Source organism: Myotis davidii, unplaced genomic scaffold (genome assembly GCF_000327345.1).
Source record: "Myotis davidii unplaced genomic scaffold, ASM32734v1 scaffold520, whole genome shotgun sequence".
Classification (NCBI taxonomy): Eukaryota; Metazoa; Chordata; class Mammalia; order Chiroptera; family Vespertilionidae; genus Myotis; species Myotis davidii.
The window spans coordinates 1,721,655-1,745,429 of record NW_006292908.1 but is presented as its reverse complement, the minus strand read 5'-3'; the positions used below and the strand labels follow the sequence as shown (position 1 = coordinate 1,745,429).

Genomic DNA, 23,775 nt, shown 5'->3' with positions numbered 1-23,775 from the left:
AAAATCTCCCTTGGAATATGAAGGAAGGAACCAGATTTACACCTGGAAATTGTGGGGAAAGCTTCCCAGGAGACATGACAATCTGCATTTAAATGATAGAGATATTAAGGGGGGCAGTGATGGTAGTAATCCACAGACACCAAGACAGTTGCATAAATGTAATGTATAAGAATATTGGAAATCTGATCACTACTCAAAAGTAAAATATATTCTAACCTATATTTGGTTTAATAGACAGCAAAACTAGTTCAGTATGATGGAAAATTCCTAGTATACTGTGAACACACAATAAATATTACACAAGCCAAAAATGTGAGAACCTTAATGACAGTGCATACAAATAGTGACATAAATTTTCCAAATAATTGTTATCTACACATTTAAATATTGTCCTCCTCAGAGACAGAAAGTTGTTTTGTTCACTACAGTCTATTCTCCCAAACTTCGTTCCGTGTATGTGAAGCTTCATAATCAAATTTCAGACAAAATTTGGATGATAGTAAAACTATGCAGGACTCTGAAACACATCTTTTTCCCAAAAGACACGCCAATTAGGTAATTAGCAGGAGGTACTGTCAGGATACTACAAGTTTACACATCCAAGTCTGGAAGACGAGGAAGCAGAGGAAATACTGCATCAATAGTGGACATTCAAAAGGCTAAAGTGGCCCAAGCATGAGAGCTAGCTAGGGAAATACACCTTCTGAGTTACAATTAAGGTCCTCCCACCCCAAAGCATCGCACTTAATGAAAAATAACTTATTCACTGGTATATTGTAAATCAGGAAAATACCTGATACTAGAGTCCCAACATTAATCCTTATCAGATATTATATTAAAAACAACCTGGGCTCTGATTCATCAAATAACCATGGTTTTAAATTTTATCCCTGAATCTGAGCTGAGAATACAAACTAACATTTTCCCTTTCCCAACTTCTCAGAAAATTTAAGATAAAAAATTTGATTGGCTGCCTCCTGCACATCGCACACTGGAGATCGAGCCCACAATCCAGGCATGTGCCCACCAGGAATGAAACCATGACCTTCTGGTTCACAGGTCGATGCTCAATCATCAAGCCATGCTTGCCAGGCAGGATTACTTCTAATTGAAATATGAACCTTTTGGCACCATTGTGCCAAAATATTACTGTGGAATATCTTCGAATACAAATTTGGCTCAACAACCATTCAATCTTGATTAATTTCCTCATATTCCTAATAATACAGCAAACAGTAAAATCTCATAAATCAAATATCTTAAAATTGGCAGCAGATTTTTCAAATTATTTTATCTTCATCAGAGCCTTGTAATGTGGATAAACAGTTATAGTTTTCCCCATTTTACTGGAAAGACCAAAAAAAGACTGAGGGACTTATCCAGGATTATGCACTATGTTACAAACAGAGCAGAGCTAGAATTCAAATTTTCATCCACTCAATCAGATAATACCATCAACCTATTAAATGAAGGCCACATAGAGAAGGATCAATGAGACATAAACTCTACTATTAAGGAAACTGCTGTCTTATTATAACAAGAGAAAAGTTGAGAGAGTTTGCTAGTTACTACAATAAAGGAACACACATATTGTGTTATAATGGAATAGCAAAGATAGAAGGATGAGTTAAAGCTAGCATTCAAGAATTCTTTACTGAGGAGGTGTTATATGACATCTGAATTGGGTTTTGGATGTATGGAGTGTGAGATAAGAAATGGTGAAGGTTATTACAGACTGAGCAGAGTCAGAAATATGTGGAATATTTGCATAAAATCAAGTAGACAGGTGTGTTTTTTCAAATGTCAAAAATGATAATACATTTTTAACCTAACTCAAGCCCAAACATGAATTTAATTTACAAATATTTACAGAAAAGGCTGCAAGCTGTTCCCCAATAACTGCCTTCCCCTACAGTTAAGACTCCCACATGTTAGCTGGGAACATGGCCCCTGTCATAGACTATTCTCCAGCTTTCCATTCAGCTAAGTGCAGCTATGTGTCTGACCAATGCGGCGTGAAGAAGGCTGACGCACTCAACTTTCAGAACCTATCGAAGGGACAGCTACGCCCCTTCTTCCAGCTGCTGCTCAGGGCACCGATTCGGTGGCAAGCCATATTTGACCATGGGAATGAGGGAAAGAATAACAGAGCAACCAGACAGGAGGACGACTCTGGCTCCCTGGATGTCTTGATATAGCAAAGCTATCGCATCATTCCTCGGACTATCTACCTTGAGACTGTGCTATGAGATAGGAACTTTTATTGAATTTAATCACTTATTTTGGGACTCAGTTATAGCCACGCAAACATGAACACTAGTTTATATAAATAGACTATGTTATAAAGTAAATGCAAATTAAAAGTAGTTTCTTGGTTCTCCATTCTCAAAACCTGAGAAAATAATCAGAAAATATGTAAATTAATTGCAGAGCATTTAATATAATCAGTAATATAGAATTGTAATAGACTTTCAAATTTATTTTTAAATTTTAAGCTATATAACCACCCTAGGTAGAATGATCAGGGATCAATATTATTATAAGTGAACAGTAAGACAACATATCATGAATTCATTACAAAAGTATTGGATATCTCCATATTTTATTGGGTTTAACCTCATTTAGTCCATAAAATTATCATTACATATGTTTCATTCTATATTAACATATTAAAGATCCACTTATAAAGAAAAGCCAAAGAAGTTATTAATGCCAGAAGAATCAATAAATGAAATCTAGATTTTTGCTGTAAGTCCACATTAGTTGACAATGTTTTCATTTACCCATTGGACATCTCAGACTACTCAATTTTATTGTGATTACAGCTAAATATTTAATTGTTATCCATTTTATGCTTTATGGAGAACAGGGGGAAATTTAACAAGTAAACACAACCATATTCTCATAGTGTGAGGGAAGAAACAAAATGGCTGCAAGAGACCAAAGGGGGACTTCTGAAAAGAGAACCATGGGTGCTGAATGACCTGTTTGTATCAAATTGTCTGCAGGCAAATCGATTTGCCTGTGCTTCATGTATTACCTCATATTACAGGAATTCCAAAGAATAAATGGAATAAGCATATTTAATCAAATGACCTAAGGCATTGTGCCTCACCAAGCTCACTGGCTCTCTCCATCAGCCCACAGAGGCAGGAATGTAAGGTGGACACAACGCTTCCTCTATCCTCACTGTCCTCGTTTGGGCAAGGTCTTGATGGCAACGAGAAGCTAATGAGGTCAGAATCAAGAATATCAGCACACCATTTGACATGTACATTACAGTGTAATCTCTGTTGCACCCCTAATTCCTGCCAACAGTACAGCAAATATGTTCTACGGAAGGCAAGTAAAATCAGGTAAAAGAGTGACTAGATCAATGAAAACTCATCTCTTCAGGAAAATCAATTGAGAGACATGCCCCTTCTAAGAGTACCTTAGAATTGAAGATTTATCTTTTTTTATATGGCCTGGCCTTTACTTACTACTGGGCTTTTGTACTTTCTTTTCTAATTGTAAAATGATCAGTCTCTTCTAAGTTTAAAGATGAGTCAAATGTTTACTAGTTCTATTATGGTAGGCAACTCATCTTCTCTAAGTCTTAGTTTAGTGATATCCTAGATAATAAAAGGGTAATATGCAAATTGTCCCCTCAACCGGGAGGTCGACCAGAGTTTGACCAGGGGGCAGGGCCAGCCTGCCAACCACCCAGGGCCCCTCCCCACAGCCGGCCCCACCCCCGTGTCTGGCCAGTCTCACCCAGTCCTGCCCTGCCGGCCACCTTCTAATTAATTTCCTATCAATGTGCACGAATTCGTGCACCGGGCCTCTAGTGTAAAATAAAAGTTTAAGACTATATGATTATTAAAGTCCTTACCAGAAACAAAATGTGATAGTTCTGACTTAAACTTCATTCACATCTTAGGTTGCATCCTAAAGTAGTAGAGGCTGGCCTGAATGTCTTCTGTTTTTAAAGAAGCTTGCTTTTTCTTTTCTTTTTTTAAAATATATTTTATTGATTTTTTACAGAGAGGAAGGGAGAGAGATAGAGAGTTAGAAACATTGATGGGAGAGAAACATTGATCAGCTGCCTCCTGCATATCTCCCACTGGGGATGTGCCCGCAACCCAGGCACATGCCCTTGACCGGAATCGAACCTGGGACCCCTCAGTCCGCAGGCCGACGCTCTATCCACTGAGCCAAACTGGTTTCGGCAACTTTTTCAAATAATTCTCAAAAGCATGGCTTGAAGTTGGGACAGTCTTGACACCAGCAAATGGCTCCTTGTATAATCTCCTCCTGACCTTACCAGAGGGTGTGATTCCTCCGCCATGAGGAATTATTCAGCCCACCACTCTCATCATGAGAAACACTTCTAATAAAGGTTAGGAATTGCTTCAGGGACCAGGTGGTTGAAAATTGGGAAAGACTGGACTTAACACTGAGATAACGATCTGCTCCTACTCAAAATTCTACCGACACTGTTTCACAATTCCTCATGAGAAAGGATAAGAATGAATCACTATATCTAAAATACATGCTAATTCATAAACCTTTGAAAATTAAAAGTTATAAGTGGCTGGCTCACAAGAATGGTATCTTTAAAAAAAAGCAAATTAAGTAAATTCTAAAATTTAAAAATCAGGTTAACATTTCCAATATTAAGGATGGATAAAAGAGGTAAGCAGTAAAGCCCATTCTACGTAATTCCAAATAGATTCGGCACTTTCCTCTTTGGGGGATTTCAAAGTGCTCTTTGCTAATTCTAAAACTTTAGAATGTGAAATTTGAGCCATTATTGAAATTACCCCAGTAGCAACAACTTGTTCCAATAAATCTTCATAAATCTTCATATATTTTATATATAGCAACCAACAGGTCAACTTCAATAAATGCACATTAAGCAACAAATTGAATAATAAACATTGTGCGCCCAGCCAGAGTGGCTCAGTGGTTGGACATAGACCTTTGGTTTGATTCCCTGTGAGGGTACATTCCCGGATTGCAGACTTGGTCCCCAGTGGGAACATGCAGGAAGCAGCTGATCCATGATTCTCATCATTGATGTTTCTATCTCTCTCCCCCTCTCCCTTCCTCTCTGAAATCAATTAAAAAATGTATATTTAAAAAAAATAATGACTGTGCAAATTGTATCTCATGCAGACATGCCGCAGAAGAACTGTCATGAATTCAGGCCAGCCACAGTGGCCTAGGGGAACGTGCTCTGCCTGGAAACTTTACACTTGTCTTCTGCAAAAATAAAAAGAGAGGGAGTTTTTATACCTCCTGGTTGGAAATACAGTGGGTGGATGAGATGAGGAAGAAGGGTTAGTGGTTATGATGCAGATTACCAAGAGTAAAGTATATCTGATTATGCTCTGCTTAAAAACCTGCCCTTAGAAATGCAGTGACATGGTTCTGAAATTACACTCACTCATTCATTTGGCCCCCCTCTCCTTTCCCTAGACGGATCTCTTAAAAGGAGAACGAGGTTGCTAAGTTAGTCTCACCAGGCCCCTCTTCAGCATGGTTTAGTCAGCCCCATCTATTTCCTTTCAGCTGTTTCACAAGTGTAGGCACCAACACCCTCTAAAATTGCCTTTTGGACTGTCTACATCAGTGGTTCCCAACGTAGAGCACATGCCCCACAGGGGGGCAATATGATTTTTAAGGGGGGCAATTCAATAATCAGTTATTAACAGTGAATTTTTTACATGAGCTTCTAGGGGCCTCCTATACAGTATATAAATATATATTGTAACATATTTATGCATTTCAGTTCTCTATTATATGTTTTGAGACTTTACTTGCTATTTTTTATATCACTTCACATTATTATTATTATTTTAACAATTTCTTAGTGATTTCTTCCTCAGTACTTCAACTGTCCTTTGGTTCTTTTATTTTTCTCTTTCATGGATGCCATGTTCTTTGGAAACTTGTTTAGACCAAGTTAATGGCCTTTTAGGCTTCCTCCACGTGACTAGGAGCTCACTTTTTGAAAAATAAGAATTATATGTCACGGGGGGTGGGGGGAGGGAGGCACCAGGATTTTAGAGATGCTTAGCGGGGGGCATGGCCAAAAAAGGCTGGGAACCACTGATCTAGCAGCTCCTCTTGGACTCGTCACAGTTAGCAAGTTCCCCAGAAACAATTTCCAATCTCTAAGTTCAATATCAACAACAAAATGGTAAGCGTCCTATGAAGCCCTTGGTTCTTCCACTACCCGAGGTATGTTTCCCCCCACCCTCCTAGCATGTCCTTCCCAAACACACGGTGAGAAGTCAAGTGTGTCTTGCTGCTGCCCAGAGCGTCACCCGCAGCCGTCCTCACGCTGGACAGGCATAGTAAGAGCGTTCATCGGAGGCTCTGCATCCTGCAAATCTACACGGGTTATGGAAAACCATGCTCACCCTTCAGCCCTACTTACAAGGAGGCTATACACTGGGAGTCTCAACACACCTGCGTCTGCAGGTCAGCCAGGAAAAGTGCTGAAGGGATGGATCGAAGCAAAACTAAAATCACGTAGGCATGTAGCAATCAAGGGCACACGTTTTCTCAGGCTCACACTACAAGCATTGAAAAAGGTCACGCGCAATTGGTTCTGCATGAGACATCAAACCCGAGACTTGTCACTAGCCAGCTGGATAAACTGCCTAGGCTTCCCTATCCATAAAATGGGAACTATAATATCATCAACCCACTTCAAAGATGCTTAAAAGATAATTCACGGACAGTCCTTAATATTGGGTCTAATACAGTGATGGCGAACCTATGACACGCGTGTCAGAGGTGACACACGAACTCATTTTTTTGGTTGATTTTTCTTTGTTAAATGGCATTTAAATACATAAAATAAATAACAATATAAGTCTTTGTTTTACTATGGTTGCAAAGATCAAAAAATTTCTCTATGTGACACGGCACCAGAGTTAAGTTAGGGTTTTTCAAAATGCTGACACGCCGAGCTCAAAAGGTGCGCCATCACTGGTCTAATATGTTATTATAAAAAATGTTAGGTATTCCTTTATTGATCAGCGTGCACTCATGAATGTGGCTGACGCACTGCCCAGAGCATGGCACCTCAGCATTAAGCCAAACACATGGAGGCCACGATGTGGGCTCCGTGGTTAATGAGCTTACATTTAGGGCAGAAAGACATCACTTCTTGGCATGTTGGAAAATAATAAATTGTATTCAGAATTCAAGAGAGAATTTAGAAATTCCTAGATTTAAACATTTTAAAACTGAAAATGAAAACATTATTCGGTGGGCAGAACACATGCTTCCCAGAAAGCGGTGAAGAGACCTCAGGAAATGACATGGGGAAGAATGCTCTGTCACCCGCTGTTCAACCATCAAACGCAGGGGCCACCTTTTATTAATCCAGCAACCGTTACAGCTTTGAGGAAAAAGCATGTGCTTAATAAATGTCCATGGAATGAAAGCTTCCAGAAACCCCCAGGTTGTACACACTGAGCAGAGAAGACACCGTATCTAATAGACGAACTTCTTGTGATAACATCTATATCTCCACAACTTTATTTTCTTTCCTCTGATGTCCTTGAATTGGACTACTAAGCACCTGGCAAAGCTCTGCACCCACACACTTGAGTATCGTGAGCCTGGCTAGATGACAGCCCACGGACGGAGGAGAGGAGATCCAGGACAGAAGCATGCACAGCACCAGAGCAGCCTTCACTTAAGAAAAATGTTAATAGCCCAGCTGGTGTGGCTCAGTGGTTGAGCATTGACCTATCAACCAGGAGGTGATGGTTCCATTCCTGATCAGGGCACATGGTTGGGTTGCAGGCTTGATGCCCAGCAGGGGGCGTGCAACAGGCAGGCGATCAATGATTCTCTCTCATCAGATATTTCTATCTCTCACTCTCTCCCTCTCTCTTCCTCTCTGAAATCAATAAAAATATATTTAAAAAAAGTAAAATCAAATAATGTTAACAGAAATCACCTAAATTTCAAACAGACTGCCAGTGAATAATTATCAAATTGATTTTGTGTAGGCCTCTCAAGGGGTGTAGGTAAATAGTCCTTAATTGTCCTGACAGCACTAACACTTGTTCTTAGGAATTGTGCACTGTCGCTTTTAGAAAACCTGGCTTAACAAAATGTCATAATTTTTACTCCTCTAAAAACAAATCCACTATAAAAAGAAGTCCCCATGTCAGCATATCAACTGTTTTGCATTTGAATTATCTTGTCAAGTTCAAAACAATGAAGCAAAACTAAAATCATTTAGGCATGTGGCAATTAAGAGAACAAGAGATAAAGATAAAAACACCACTTAGAAAAAAAATCAAATAAAAGCACCCCAGTTAAGTGCCTATTCCTCCGCAAAGATTTCCATCTGCATAGCTTCCTCAGAAAGGCTCACACACAATGTAATTTTATATCCATTTCTGCTTCTATTTCTGCACTGAAATATTTAGAGAGAGCTCAGTATTTCTGGAGTAAATTATACCTAGATCTTGATAAAGCTGAAATCACCTAAATTACACCTTTTTGTTCAATTACTTGGAAGAATGTAGAAAGAAAGCTTGACAAAATTAAAATAACATATTTAAAAATGGCCATTGCATAGCTATAATTGTACACCTTAGTGAATATTGATGCTTTGAGGCTTATATGCACTCACCACAGCTATTTTTACCAAAGGCTTCAAATAAAATCCCAATCAATTTCTGTTATGTGACTATACACAGTATATCTGAACACAAAGCAACCCAACTATTCTATTGGTGTATGTTAGAAATAGCTTGTGAAAACACATTCCAGGAGCATGTGAAAATGGAAGCTAGTATAGTATTAAACATATTCTTAGAAGAGCACCTTCCAAGATAAATCAGATACTCAATGTTCTAGAAATATCCTCATGGTATGCCATGAATTCTGGAAATGTAAAATTCCAAATTCTGAATCACTGTTATGAACTGAATTTCGGCATCGCCCTCCCACCCCAATTCATATGTTGAAGCCTTAGTGTGGCTGTACTGGGAGACGGGGCCTCCATGGAAGTGATTAGGGTGGTATTAAGTCAGAAGGATGGGGCTTTGATCTGACAGGAGTCGCCTGATTATAAGAAGAGTCATCAAAGAGTCCACTCTCTCCGCACTCAAGCACCCAAGAAAGGCCATATGAGGACATAGCGAGAAGGTGGCCATCTGCAAGCCAGGAAGAGAGCCCTCACCAGAAATCTGCCCTGCTGGACCCTGACATGGGACTTCCGACCTCCAGAACTAAGAGAAATAGATCTGTCCTTACGCTATCCCGTTTACGGTGTTTTGTTACGGCAGCCTGAGCAGACTAAGCTAATTGCATATGACTTCCATCTGAGAACCAGGAAAAGTCCTGTTCCAAAATAATAAAATGAGTGTGAAGCATTCTACGTGCAAAGTGCTTCCTCCCCATTTAGCAACCCAGTCTTAGAGCCTCTATGGGCCAGTGTGCTAACTACCAGAAGTGCATGTGAGTGTGAGAATACACAACGCCCCGTACACACACATGGCACCGTCCATGAATGCCTCGGGGGCCTCTACTTCTGCTTTCCAAATCACGGAAAGATAAGGGGAGAAATTCACCATGAAAGCAAGTTGTCTAGTGTGGCTGCAAGACCAGGAGCCTGAACATGAAGGCTTCTAAGCGGCCAAAGTCCAGGCTGACTAGGGTGTGCTAAGGAGCTCAAACCTGATCTAGCGTAATGTTTCATGTAACTATTTCTTACCTCAGGAAATGCTTCCACCATAATATATAATCTTATCACCCCCTGAAGAATTATTTCAATCGCATAGTCAGTGTAAAAAAGTAGCTTCAAGTAAAAAAGTTTGATTTATGACAAATTACATAATTATTTTTCAACAAGTAGTGATATCCATGTATAAATTATGAATGTTACATACAAGTTTTATAGCAATTAATTTAAAACTAGTTAATTATGTACAAAGAAGCTAATTAATTATGTACAAAAGCATATAATGCCAACCAACGACATATTGACATATTTGGGCAGGAACCGAATGCCTATAAAACTGACCAGATTGGAAGTTTAAAAACCTCATCTAATTGTCAGGTATAATTAATGTATGGTTTTGTTATTCATATCATAAGCTCTGCATTATCAGGATATCACGCATTTATTCCAGTATCATTTGATTAGGAAAAAAGTATCAAACCAGTTTGATCTAATTATCACCAAACATACAACTGACAATATCTTTCAATTCATAGTTTACTAGTTGCCATCTATTCTCTGGAATATTGCTGGCTATTGGTTAAGAAATGCTGCTATCAGTGGTAGTTTTTAAGGAGAAAAAATGGATTTAAAAAGGGGAGACCATGTTTAAAGAGATCAAATAAAAAGCTAGTATGTTAATCTAGTTTATAAATTATAAGTATATAGTGACAAAGAGCAGCCTAGTATCGACCCAAAAAACTGCAAAAAAAAATTTATTTGTAAAGATATATGTACCCCTCTGTCCACTGCAGCATTATCCACAGTGACCAAGGCACGGAAACAACCAACATGTCCTTCAACAGACGACTGGATAAAGAAGATGTGGCACATACATACAATGGAATATTACTCAGCCATAAAATGATGAAATACTGCTATTTGCAACAACATGGATGGATCTTGAGAATATCGTATCAAAACAAGTCAGAAAGAAAAAGTCAAGAACCATGTAATTTCACTCATATGTGGGACTTATGGACAAACAAGACAAACAAAAACTCATCGGCACTACAGTACGGTGGAACCTAAGGGAAGGGGTGTAGAGGGAGGAGGTAAGGGTAAAAAAATTAAATATATGGTGAAGGAAGGTTAGGTGACTTAACTTTGGATTGTAAACACACAAGGCAATATACAGATGATGTATTATAAGACTGTATACCTGAAACCTACATGATCTTATTAACCAATGTCACCCCAATAAATTTAATTAACAAGAAGAAATTATAAGAGGAAAGAATGAATAGCAAAGAGTGGGCATACAAAGAAAGAAGGATGTACTTAGGAAATAGAACTAACACCAGCCATGGTAGTAGAGGAGAAGAGATTTCAGAATTACTCTGATTTTGATTTCTAATCTGAGTAATGAGGACAAATCAAGTTTTTGTCAACTAAGAGACAGGTTATTCTAAAGGTGTGTTTACACACTCGCGTACACACCTACACACATATAAATATATGCAGATTGCCCTGTTTCTGTTTAGTAACACCGCTGTCTCATCCCTCCCTCCCTAGGTAGCTGACTGTGCACACCCTTTATGCACTGAGAGGATCACATGTTAGCAACCTTGCCCTGTTTCTGTTTAGTAACACCGCTGTCTCAGGATCACATGTTAGCAACCCGCAGGGATGGCCATGAGAGTTGACATTGTAATTCTGAAATGTCCCAACAAAAACAAACTCAACAGCCATGTCAGTACAAAAGGATGAATGCCAACATGGAGTCTGGAGATAAGAATTGATTTTGCGGTAGAAATTATTTGTGTTTCTGTCTTATCTCCAGACAAAACATTTCAGCCGCGAGAAGGAATCGTCTCCTATAGCACTAATTAGAAACGTAAATCTCCCCGAGACCAATGCCAAGGCAGCTTATTGTTTGTCACTATATGTGATAATAGAATCTTCTGACATTTTATTCCCCTGAAAAAAATGCAACATCTTTAATAAACCACTGCCCAGCGGAGAGCCTCATTTCAGCATATCATAACAGAAATTACAAGACAGAAAACATGCAAAGCCTTAAGACAAGCAGCTCAAACCAAATTTATTCTCAGAATTACCAGTGGGCATAAAAATTTTTCATTGATACCAAAATAATTACAAAATACTAGATTGCCAATTGCATGTTCCACATTGCAAAATTGAAAAAAATGCCCATATTCTGAGTAGCACTAAACACAACAGAGATTGTTTATACACCTTTTCAAATGTCCCTACTGTGATATGTAATTATAGGCTGCTGCCCTGTAAATGGCTGATAAAACCTAATCTAGATTTTTTTAAAGTCAGGCAACTATAATATTATAAAAATGTACCTCATAAATATTGCCCCGCCCCAATCCAAATGTGTTTTTTATAGCTTTTCTTTGCCTTTGTTTTCTGAATGCCTCACTCTATTAAAGAACTATTTACTTATTATCAAAAGCCATGAAAACCATGTCACAGTTCATGCGACATTAACCACAGGTGTCTTGTAATGATACTGCCCAACACTCAAGCGATGATGCCTGGCCAATGAACCGCTGCTCTGGCCTCACTAGTTAAGTGCTACAAGCCTCACGCCTTGACCTTCCGACCCAGGCGTATCACTGTGGCCGAGCTCACATCTCTCTGGGAGCATCACTAACAATTACACGAGCGGAGAAAAACAGTCGCAGGCGTCAAAAATCCCTCGGTCCTCTCTGCAAAGGAACGATCGCTTCTGGACAAGCAAACCTAGAAGAGAAAAGCAGGATGCGCCAAACCACAAGGGAACTGGAGTTACTCCTGTTTCTACCGCTATTTTAATCGCTGCAGACAAGACCACATTCTGCACGGCACACACCTCCCTGAGGACCGGGGATGTTCGGCCGAGAGCGGCAGACTGGGGTATGCAGTTTACCCCTCTCCGGAAGCAACCCTGCTAGCTGACTATGAGATTCTGATCGTCTGAAAAGCACTCATGCCGCTGTGTTTTATCAATTGTTAGCAACTTATAAACACCAGGTAACAGGAGCCTGAAAACAATCACTCGGAGTCAGCGAGAGCTGGTGGGAGACGGGCCGGAGTAAACTGTATTGACACCATCTTCTCTGCTGTGACACAGGAGGAAATTAACACTTACCAGAATATACTTTCATCACAAAAGCAATTCTAGGAAGTCGGGTGAGGATATTATTAATTTTTTTTCAATAAAAACCATTTGTTCTTCTGACCATTTATTACATTCGTGTACCTTTTAAAACCACATGGAAAGTACTTACTGCAGTCTGGCTTTTCCAAAGAGTACTTAATCATACACTACACATTCCATCAATAACATGAAGAAGATACACAGAACATGATATAGAAAAGATGTCCTCTTTTTATCATATCTACATGAAAAGTATGTAATTTAAAGTGTCACTTGGAAAGAAAAAGGATCGCATAAGCTGTCAAGAATTTCATCTCAGTCAAATAAATTAACAATATCACATACACTGAACACATTCAAATACATCAGCTTTGCCAAAATTACTGGTGTATTTTTTTATTAGATGTTACAAGTTTAAACCAGCAGCACTTACAGTGTTTGAAAACAAGCAACAGTATAATAACCCTGCTTGCTCATAGATGATCTGCTGGAGATTATCAGCATGCATATATTTAATGGGATTCCCACAAAACTGGGAGATTCCTTTTGATTAAAACAAACGACTGAAGAGGATAAAAAACACAAGAAGCTTCTAAATCTAAATGCAAGCCAAAATCATCGCGAGACACCACAAATTAACATCTAGAAAGATTATTTACTCAACAAATAATGATTGAGTACCTCTTGAGAGCCAAGAGTGGTAGGTACCTGTCTTTATACCAGTAGAGCTCACAGACCGATGGGAAGACATAGCAGACAAAACTGCAGTGCAGTGAGGTAAATGCCACAGCTCTGCCTGGTGCAGTGAAGTAAATGCCACAGCTCTACCTGGTGCAGTGAGGTAAATGCCACAGCGCTACCTGGTGCAGTGAGGTAAATGCCACAGCGCTACCTGGTGCAGTGAGGTAAATGCCACAGCGCTACCTGGTGCAGTGAGGTAAATGCCACAGCGCTACCTGGTGCAGTGAGGTAAATGCCATAGCTCTACCTGGTGCAGTGAGGTACATGCCACAGCTCTACCTGGTGCAGTGAGGTAAATGCCACAGGAGTTCTCCCTGGCACAGGAACCCAAGACCCCCAGGGTACCTTAAAAGCCACGTGAAATGATGATGAATTACGAAACCCATCTCCTCTTTTCTAGAAACTGGGTGCAGAGCTGGACTACTGTGGGGAGGACTGTTAACATGACTTCTCAGCCACAGAGGAGACCAGAGGGTTGTATGTGGTCACATTAGTAACTCTCTCAGTCACTCCCCTGCATTACATCATTAATAAATACCTAGGAGTTAAACAGCTATGACCTATGGTGATGGGACTTCTAAATGTAAATCTGCTTAAGGAAAATAGATACAGTCACACTTCATTTAGTTGGCTACCTTACATATTTGGAAAACATTGAAGGACACGGAAGGTAACAAAATTGTCCATTAAGTAGGAAAAACAAATTTTAGAATCTGCTCCCTAAAACATATGTAATATGTAGAAAAGCCCCCAAACTCACTCAAAATCTAGACAGCTTTGTTTCAGAGATGGTTCTAGTAAGTACACTAGAACTAGAAAACCTGGGGAGGTAGTCACAGAGACACCAGTCCTCAGGAACAGGCCTCGCGACGGGATGGAGGAGATTGATTGATTTATAGTTTAAATATTATTTTACTGATTTCAGAGAGGAAGGGATAAAGAGAGACAGATACATCAATGATGAGAGAGAATAGTTGATGGCTGCCTCCTGCACGCCCCGCACTGGGGATCGAGCCCGAAGCCTGGGCATGTGCCCTGACCGGGAACCGAACTGTGACCTCCTGGGTCATAAGTCGAGGCTCAACCACTGAGCCAGGCCAGCGGGCAGGAGGGAGGAGATTTAACGAGGGTTAGAAATCAGTGAGAACCTGAATGCGTACTCTGAGCCCCTGCCTGTGAAACTGTCCCCTCTCTCCGCCTGATGGACTTGTGGGTTCCCTGGGGGAACTTTCTCCGTGGCTTCCCTGGCGGGCAGGATGTGAAACACCGTTTTCTTTACAGAAGGACCCAGCGGTGGTGCTGGGCGGAGGGCAGCTGTGTTCAGGGGGAGGCGGTGTGTGCAACTCCGTTGCTCTCTACTCTAAAGCAGCTGTTTTGTTTTGTGTTTCAACTACAACTACAAATGCTTACGGCCCTTTAATATACCACTGTGGGCAGACTGGCATTTTAAAAATATGAGATGATGCTGTTATAATAAAAAATGTAATTAAAATGCTGTTCGGAGCCAGGGTACAAGGATTCTGTATCTCAGGGCACCTGACAGCTGACAGCGGCACGGTCACCCCCGCGGGGAAGAATAACTCCATGAATGAATGTCAAACGGTGCTTACAGGACGCGCTTCCCCATCTGCATGGCCGTCCTCTGCACACAGGCCACCTTCGCCAGCAGTGAAATCCTTAGATTTTTACCCCGTTTTCCCACGGCTGCAGCACAAACATGTTCCGTGCTTCCTAAACGGCATAACTATCTTAAGGTTTCTGGCAGGCGGCAAGGAGGAAATTAATTTCCCGGCGCCCCCTTCTCGTCGCTGCCTCCTCGCGCTGACATCTTGCTTGGAAGACCGGGCCTCCTCCGAGGGAGCTGGGAGGCTGGGGCAGCCTCCCTCCCTGGCTGCCTCCACTTCGCGGGCGGGGAGTGACTGCAGACACCGCGGTCACAGCACCTCGACTCAGTCCTCAGACGGCAGGAGCCTCCACCGGAGGGGGGAGAGGGAGCCCTGTGCCCTGTGCCGTGACGGGATCCCACTTCCACGAGATGCATTTAAACAGGGAAAGGCAGGCGTGGCCCACACCTCACGGCTGTAGGCAACGCCGGTGACTTAGGAACAGCTGGCCGTGGGAGAACAGGTATTCACTCCTCCCAGCGGTTCTACCTCAGGATCAGCCAAAACATTCCGAAGGCAGCTCAGCAGGTTTGATTTTCACCCCCAGTCACAACCACTGTATGCTCAGAGGCTTGCAGACGGACAAGCTTCGTACAAAACATGCACCCTGTGCCACACAGATTAGTACCTGCACATACATGACATCCAATGGCTATTTTAGCCTCTAACCAACTTCTTCTTTTCTCCTTGAGTAATATAATCTATATGGTCCTGTAGGCTGGCTAAAGCCAACACTGTAAAATGAATGATAAATAAAAATAAAGGATCATCACAGATCAACAAAATGTGGTCTATCCATACAATGAAATATTATTTGGCAACAAAAAGGAATTAAGTACTGATTTGTGCCACAATATAGATGGATTTTGGAAAAACAAAATTTAGGCTGAGTGGAAGAAACCCATCACAGAAGGCTACATACTGTATAATTCCTTATATTAAATGTGCACAATAGGCAAATCTGTAGACATAACAAGTACACCAGTGGCCACCAGGGGTTGGGGGAGAGGGAACGGTGAATGACTGCTGATGGGTGTTGGGGTTTCATTTTGGGGTGATGAATAGGTTCTAAAATTAGGAACTTGTAATAATTGCACAAATTTGTGAATACACTAAAAACCACTGAATTGGACATTTAAAGTGGTGAGTTTCGTGCTGTGTGAATCATATCTCAGTGCTATTTTTTAAAAAAAGCTCCTTAGCTAATTAATGATGCTCCACGGATAGGAGTTCTAAGTACAAGAGGACTGAGGTTTCAACCACGATCACTGGCACTTGGAACTTTATCCGAGTGAGCTCATCTGTGTGCCCCCGGACCCGCCTGTCTGACAAAGCTGGAGAAGTGCTTCTCTCTCCCTATTCGCTTTCAGAAACACATCGCTCTCCTCTTAGAAGAAAGAGGAAGAGGAGTGATTCCAGGACGTGGTTAATTCACACAGCGCTGCGCTTTGCTAACAAAGTATGTTCAATAGTAATCCATCCAGTGTAATTTATTAAGCCGACAGGCAGTTCCAAGGAAATGTTTGGTCATCCGAATACTTGGCAGACACAAAGACATCCGCAGGTAGTCACCTAATTCACAATCAATTATAATATCTAAAGGTAGAAACGTCTATTGCTTTGCAACTAGTGGCCACTGTTAGTCGATAAAAACGGGAAATGTTGTACATATAAATACTGACCTTGTTTCCTTTAACCCTTCTTTCTGAATGACTTCCAATATCTGCTTCGCTGTCATTGGGGAGTTGGGGTGTTTTTCTAGTGCCTAAAATATAAAAATAAACATAAGATTAACAGATGATTGCATGGAAGCGTCAAAAATGAAAGTGTGTGTGAATCACAGAGTGGATCCTTAAAATTTTAAAGGGGGAGGGGTTATTATATAAAATAAGGTCCCATCACACAATTCAAGTGTCCAAAGTAAGAAAGTAATTTTTCCTGGACATTTACCAGTATGGCAATTTCTGCAACAAATAGGGGCCATTCTACATAAAAAAAAAAGTCAAAAAGGCATACACACCAACCAAAAAGTGAAACTTAAAAAAAAAAAACCTTAATAAATGTATACAATTTCCTTTATTAAAAATCGCTAGTATTTCATGGTTAAAGACCTGCTTTCAGGCTGTTAAAGTGTTTCCTAAATTTCCAGGCCTTGGAACCATGGAGCCTGAGCACTACAAACAGCCCAGAACAAAGTGCTGGTCAGGAACCTCAATGGATTCCCATTTTGATCAGCTCCTTTTACACTAAAAAGAAAATGAGGGGAAAGTCCTTGGTGACCCAAACGGCCGAAAGCAAACAGAAACCCAAGTGCCTCGTCGCAGTGTGTTTTCCAGCTCAGCTCAGTTTCCTTTCTTTTGCCTTTTCCGATCAATTTCATGCCTCTTCCCATCCAGCCCATCTCCGTGTTATAAACGGATCCCATCCCCCCCCCGCCCCCCCGCTTCCTCTCTGTCCTACTTATGTTTCAGTAGAAGGGAGCTCCTTAAGCAACGTGCGGGGAACACATGGCACATGGTTCTTTCCACAGGCGCTAGATCATCTGTCCTGAAAATCAAGTTCTTTGATTCAGCCTGGGACTTAGCTACAGGTGTCGAAAGCAGCCCACAGCAGTGACCTCACTGCTCACCAACAGGGACTACAGGGCCACCTGTAGGGACAAGAAGCAAGAAGGCACACCCTCCGCAATGCCTTCCTCCACGGGGAGACGGCCCCTAATGGCAGACCCTGGACAGAAGCTGCTGCACATCATGACCCCAGGCCACTGAGAGACTAGCTTTCTACTGGTGAGGGTTTACCAGAAGGATCCGAATGCGGAAGAGTTACCAGGGCGCTCAAAACCCCAAACTGCAAAGGCTCCCACATCTGTTCACGACAGCTCTGTGGCCTCCCCGACAATCATTGGCCGAAGCTCCACTAAGTCACGAGCAAATATTCTGTCCATAGGGTCTTCCCAGGAGTTACACACAGGTAGCCCCACCCCACCCCCGTTAGGGCCACTTTCCTGCTCGCCCCTTTCTACGTCCCAGGAACATTCCCCCATTGTTCCCAGTCTGGACCAGTCCCTTCGTCACAGTTGGCAAGTGCTTTAAAGAATACAGACATCTGAGCGACAGTCGGGAGAAGGTATGGCAACAAGCATTCCATTGGAAAAGAAGAAAAACTGTCCTCGCGGAAGAGGACTCAGAGCTGAACTGAAGACTGGGAAGGCGGGGGGCGGGGGGGGTGGAGAGCTCAGGCAGAGCTGTAGAGGGAGGAGGACTCACGTGTTGTGTAAACACCTCGCTTGAAAAAGGCAAGGCGAGAAGGAAACTGCATGGTAGAGCTGAAAGGGGAAGGTTAGATCACAACGGAGGGAGGGGAAGAGACATGAAAACACACAAGCTGACAGACTTGTTAACATGAGAACTGTAAGCAGAGAAGTGCACACAGTGGGTTATGAAAGGAGACGCTGTGGTCACGTGATGGGCATCACCCCACATGATGGGCGATGCTGAGGGCACCAATAGACTCTCATAAAAGATATGGGCTGAAGGTCAACAGACCTGTACAGACACACACAAGTAAGCAAGCGAGGAAGAGGGGCGGGGAGGCACAGGATGGAAGAAGGAAGGGGTTAGAAGAGGAAGGAGAGGAAGGAGGAAAATTGAGCTGAACTGGGAAGTCCAAAAGGCAAACCGGTTAAAACTAGAAAGGAAGGGCTGAAGAGGACAGAAACTCCAGGTTACAGGGCAACGTTTTAAGGGACACTGGGGTGCACTCGAAAGTGGGGTTACTCACGGTGGAGGACTCCCTGTTTCTCTTCCTGAGTACAGGCCCCTCAGCACACCTGGCAGCGCCTGCCAGCAATTGAGAGAATTGGGAAGCCCTGTCCCCTTCTCTATGCCATCACATCCTACTCCACAAAGGAAGTAAAAGGGCCACGAATGACACCATACAGCCGGCGAGAGGCGGGAGGCAACGACAGGGCCACACAACACGCCAGAAGCTACCCTCAGTGCCTGTGAGGCAGAGAAAGGGGGCAGAGCAGGAGGGGTGCCTGGGTGCGAGCACCCCTCACTGTGCTAGGTGTGTGAGCGTGGACAGGACACAAGAGAGAGAGGAACTGCCTTCACAGAACAAAACATCGATACCATCCAAATAACGGAACACATGGCAGAGACGTGGACCAGACTCGCGGGCAGCTACACTCAGACACCATGGTGGGGAGAAGTCACAGGCGGAGCGCAAGCCTACACCCCCGGCCCCGACCTTAGATCCCCCCAATCTCCCGACGTGGAGGTGGTACAGTGTCACATGTCCTGCAAAATGGTACTCTCTGGATTCTCCTTCATGACATTTCTCAAATACTATTTGCATACGTTTTCACCGTCAATTAATTCACATGTTCTTACAATTGTTTTCCACCTTGTACCCACTTCTTAGAAAATGGGGCAAAGGATTCAATACAGCAGAGAAGGGAATAGAAGTTTTAAGACTGTTTATCACAATAAGATGTTTCCAGAAATAGGTCTAAGGAATATTTCAGATCATCCAAATAGGTTCAAACTGGCTTAGGCAAAAATCATGTAATTGTGGCAAAAGAGGAAGTCCAATTTTAAATTTTGCCATGGATAATTATTGAAAATAATCTTGTTTTCTGGGAGTAAAAAGTAGAAAAATGCAAACTCCCATTTTATTGAAAGCAAAATGGACCCACAAGCCTGCAACCAAGAATATGAACCATGCCTAATATTTGTTCTCTTTCTAGTTTTTCTATTCATACACATTATTTTTAATGTAATTATAATTAAGTAAAATACATGTATATTAGCTGTCTCCATGTAATTTGAATTCTCCAAAATAGCATCATAATTAACACTTCTGAGAGTAGGCATTATTTTAAAAATTCAATTAGTAAACAGAAATACCCAAAGAACATATTTAATGTAACATTTTAAGACTATTATTGAGTCAAAGAATTTGAATTCTGTTATGTCTCTGGACGCACAGCCAAATGTTTGCAGAAAGATTTTAACAATTTATCCTCTGACCAAACAGAAGTGAATGTACCCCTTTCACCACAAGTTGGCCAGTATGAAGCATTAGCCTAGTAGGTCAAACAAGTGGTGATTTGTTGTTATTTTTATTATACTTCTGTAAATACTAATGAGATGGAGATGTTTTCAAATGAATCTCGTGTGGTATAGGATAGGCCACTTGGGATATTTCTGTTTTTATTAATGGGGGAGAAGCTCTTTAAACAGTCAGAATGATACTCATTGTTTTGCATAGTAGTGATATTTATTCCTTTTGTTGCTTATCTTTTGGATATTTTAGGGGGATATGCAACGTTTTCCATTTTCATGCTAACAATTCCATCAGATTTTCCCATTGTGACAGCTACAGCTCTTCTGCTTAGATTTCCCTCTTATCCAGAGAGCATGCAAATGTCCACAATAGTTCTTTCAAGTATCCTCGAAAGCTTGTATTTTTTAATTCATCTGGGATCTCCCTTTCTGTACCAAGGTGAAGCGCTAACCTCCCATGCCTGCTGGTAAGTCAGGACCTCCCGCCACAGTGCTTGCTAAGCCTGCCACGATGAGTGAGGCATCCGCTCCCACCTACCAATATGAGGGCAATGGATACCCTTTTGGATGTGGAACCCACATAGAAGGGCGGGGCCCATTACAGAAATGGCACAGAGCAGAGCGGTCCTTGTTGAGAAGGGAGGGGCGGGGTAGGGGTGGGGGGCTCAGAGGCCCGGCGCTTTCTCCAGCAGCTGAAGGAACTTCTGGGCGTTTTCAGGGTGAAATGAACTGCAAACCACTGCACTTGGGCTGGCCCCGGACTCCTGCTCCGCTCCCCTGCTCTCTCTCCCATGCCAGCACCACCCCGTTTTCCATCGCTGTCATAGTCTAATTCATTTCACTCCCTGGCTAGGGCACTGCTCTCATTATTCCTTCTTAAATTTTTAATTATTCACGTCTTTATATTTCCAGATGAAATTTAGATTGGAATTAAATGAGACATCTAATTAAATTTTTAAGAAATTTACGCACATTGTTCCATGTATTTAAGTTTTATTCCACAAACTGTAATAAGCTTTTTATTGTTTTATATTTTCAATTGCAACTATGAATACACTTTTTTCACAAAATATTCTCCCATTTTATGGCTAATCCATCCAGAAGCCATTGAGTGGTGATAATTATTATCTATATGAACAGCAAATTGAATTCTTAATAGTGCCAATAGTACAGGAGCCCGGAATCCGATTTTCTGCAAGTCGTGTGAATTCTGTCTCCTTTCCGGTAGCTCTGTTTTCTCTTTCTGACATTATTTACTTTAGATTACAAAGGGATCTTTTCTAGTCCCTGTCAAAAAAAAATACAAAAAAACTTTTGCTGAAAATTGAGCTGCTTTGTCATTTATTTCCTCAAAAACAGGCCCCCAAACCCACAGAGCTTCCTTAATAATGTCCGCACTGGAATTAGCAGAGCTGGCGGGAGCTGCCAAGAGAAGACTGTAATTGGAAACCACTGGATGGATATCACTGTCTCTTCTCCACAAATCAAAGTCTGAAACAGTTCAATCTTCCCAGAAAAGGTCCTTTCTTTCTTTGCAAAACAAACCGTTTTCTGGTGTCAGAGCTGTGTTTGTGAGTCCACTTCACTCTCACCCCTAGAATTGTGTCTTGCACCTCATGCCGCTGCCTCAGGCCCTGAAGTCCTTTCAATTCCCAGCCACCTTCTTCCTTCACTGCTACCCCCCAGAGGTCTCCCACGCAGCCTGGCTCTCTGTAAGGGGGGATTTCCATGGCTAGGGACGCAAATAAATACAACCCACTACCTTCCTAGCAAGGGGCCCTCTTGTATTTTTTTTTCAGGAGCTGTGAAAAGATGTATAGAATTGGCAAATACACCAGCGGATTGATCCCGCCTTCTTTATCTAGGTGACTGTAGGAGAGCCCACCCCAAAACATCTCATTTCCTGCAACCTGAGGCACAACAGACTCATCCCAGGAACCGCCTCCCCCAGACATCTACATGCCCCCGTAGAAGGAGAAGAAGGGGGAAAGAAAACCTGCAGAAAAGGATAGTTCGAGTAGCCCTAAGATAAATACATGAGACCACTGTTCATCTAATGGTTAAAATCATTATTTTTTTTTGGGGGGGGGAGGCCATAAATAAAATATTCTGAACTTACTTGATTGCAAAATAAAAAGGTGTCCACAATTTAAAATCGTGTCAATAATGTATGTTTAGATTGTGAAATCCCAAATGAGTATCAAACACCAGGCTCTCTCCCTTTCTTTAACGCATTGTGCCTTCCCTGGACCCATACTGGCAGCTCATTAAAATATCTAACTGTGTAAGGTCCTGTCTCAGGGAAATGATTTGGGGATTACAAATTAACCATTATAGTGTGTGTGTGTGTGTGTGTGTGTGCGCGCGCGCGAGCTCTACAATTACAGGGTGTTTTCACACAATTTGTATTATTTCATTTGCTTTCACACAGCATCTATTACTATTTCATTCAATCTCATACAATGATGTGATTTTACTTGACCTTTAAAACAACTTGATGAGACACGTAGAAAAGAGAAAATCAACTTTCTCTGAGATGCGCCAAGTTGAAATAATTGGTCCAAGGTCAAGAAACTAGTGAGTGGAAGGATGAGCCTCGAATTCATGATGATGTTGATGATGATAATGTTTACACACAATAAGAACAGCTATGCTGATTAGACAGCTCCTCTGTGCTAAGTCTCCATGGGATGTGCATCTAGTACCACAGGTTCTTGGATTCATAGGTTTAACATTCCCGTTTCCACCCTTCCTGCGAAACCACAAAGATCCATGTCATTTTGATGGAATATGAATTTGGATCCCAGTAGAATTCAGAGGAGGAAATAAATCATGTAAAAAGGGACAGCCAGCACCTCGCCTAAAGCTCAATTAGGTTATTCTTGACTCCGAACCTATGTGATTACTAGGTAAGGGTTTCAAGATGATACTTAACCAATTTTTCTATTCTACTTGCATGAATTTTTGTGGGGAAATTATATACCTTAGTAGTATTTGTGAATGTGTGATGTAAACGATACAGAAATTTTGTTATAAGAACCTTGAGAATAAGGCCGCCTTCACCCAGAAGAAAGCAGATGTCAAGAAGGTAAAGGGCCTAGGACAGCGGTTCTCAATCTGTGGGTCGCGACTCCTTCGGGGGTTGAATGACCCTTTCACAGGGGTCGCCTAAGACCATCAGAAAACACATATATAATTACATATTGTTTTTGTGATGAATCACTATGCTTTAATTATGTTCAATTTGTAACAATGAAATTGGGGATCGCCACACCATGAGGAACTGAATTAAAGGGTCGTGGCATTAGGAAGGTTGAGAACCACTGGCCTAGGAGGTCTGGCAGCCAGTAAGCGCCCAGTCTAGCCCATGTGACACTGCAGTTTGCTCTTCCTGAGAAGGTAAGTTGTTTTTGGTCATGAGCATGGGGGCTTACGGAACCTGAAGGC

At 41.7% G+C, this 23,775-nt stretch overlaps 1 protein-coding gene across 1 annotated transcript in view; it reads right to left on the bottom strand.

Annotated features, from left to right (window-relative positions):
- Positions 1-22,058, bottom strand: part of ASXL3 (additional sex combs like 3, transcriptional regulator) — a 147,003-nt gene extending 124,945 nt beyond the window's left edge. The window contains exons 1-3 of the mRNA XM_015565694.1: positions 21,921-22,058; positions 16,942-17,024; positions 14,824-14,826 (exon numbers count right to left, since the gene is read on the bottom strand). Coding sequence (XP_015421180.1) covers positions 14,824-14,826; positions 16,942-17,024; positions 21,921-22,058 — 224 coding nt within the window. The remainder of the gene's footprint in view (positions 1-14,823; positions 14,827-16,941; positions 17,025-21,920) is intronic.
- Between the last annotated feature and the right edge of the window lie 1,717 nt (positions 22,059-23,775).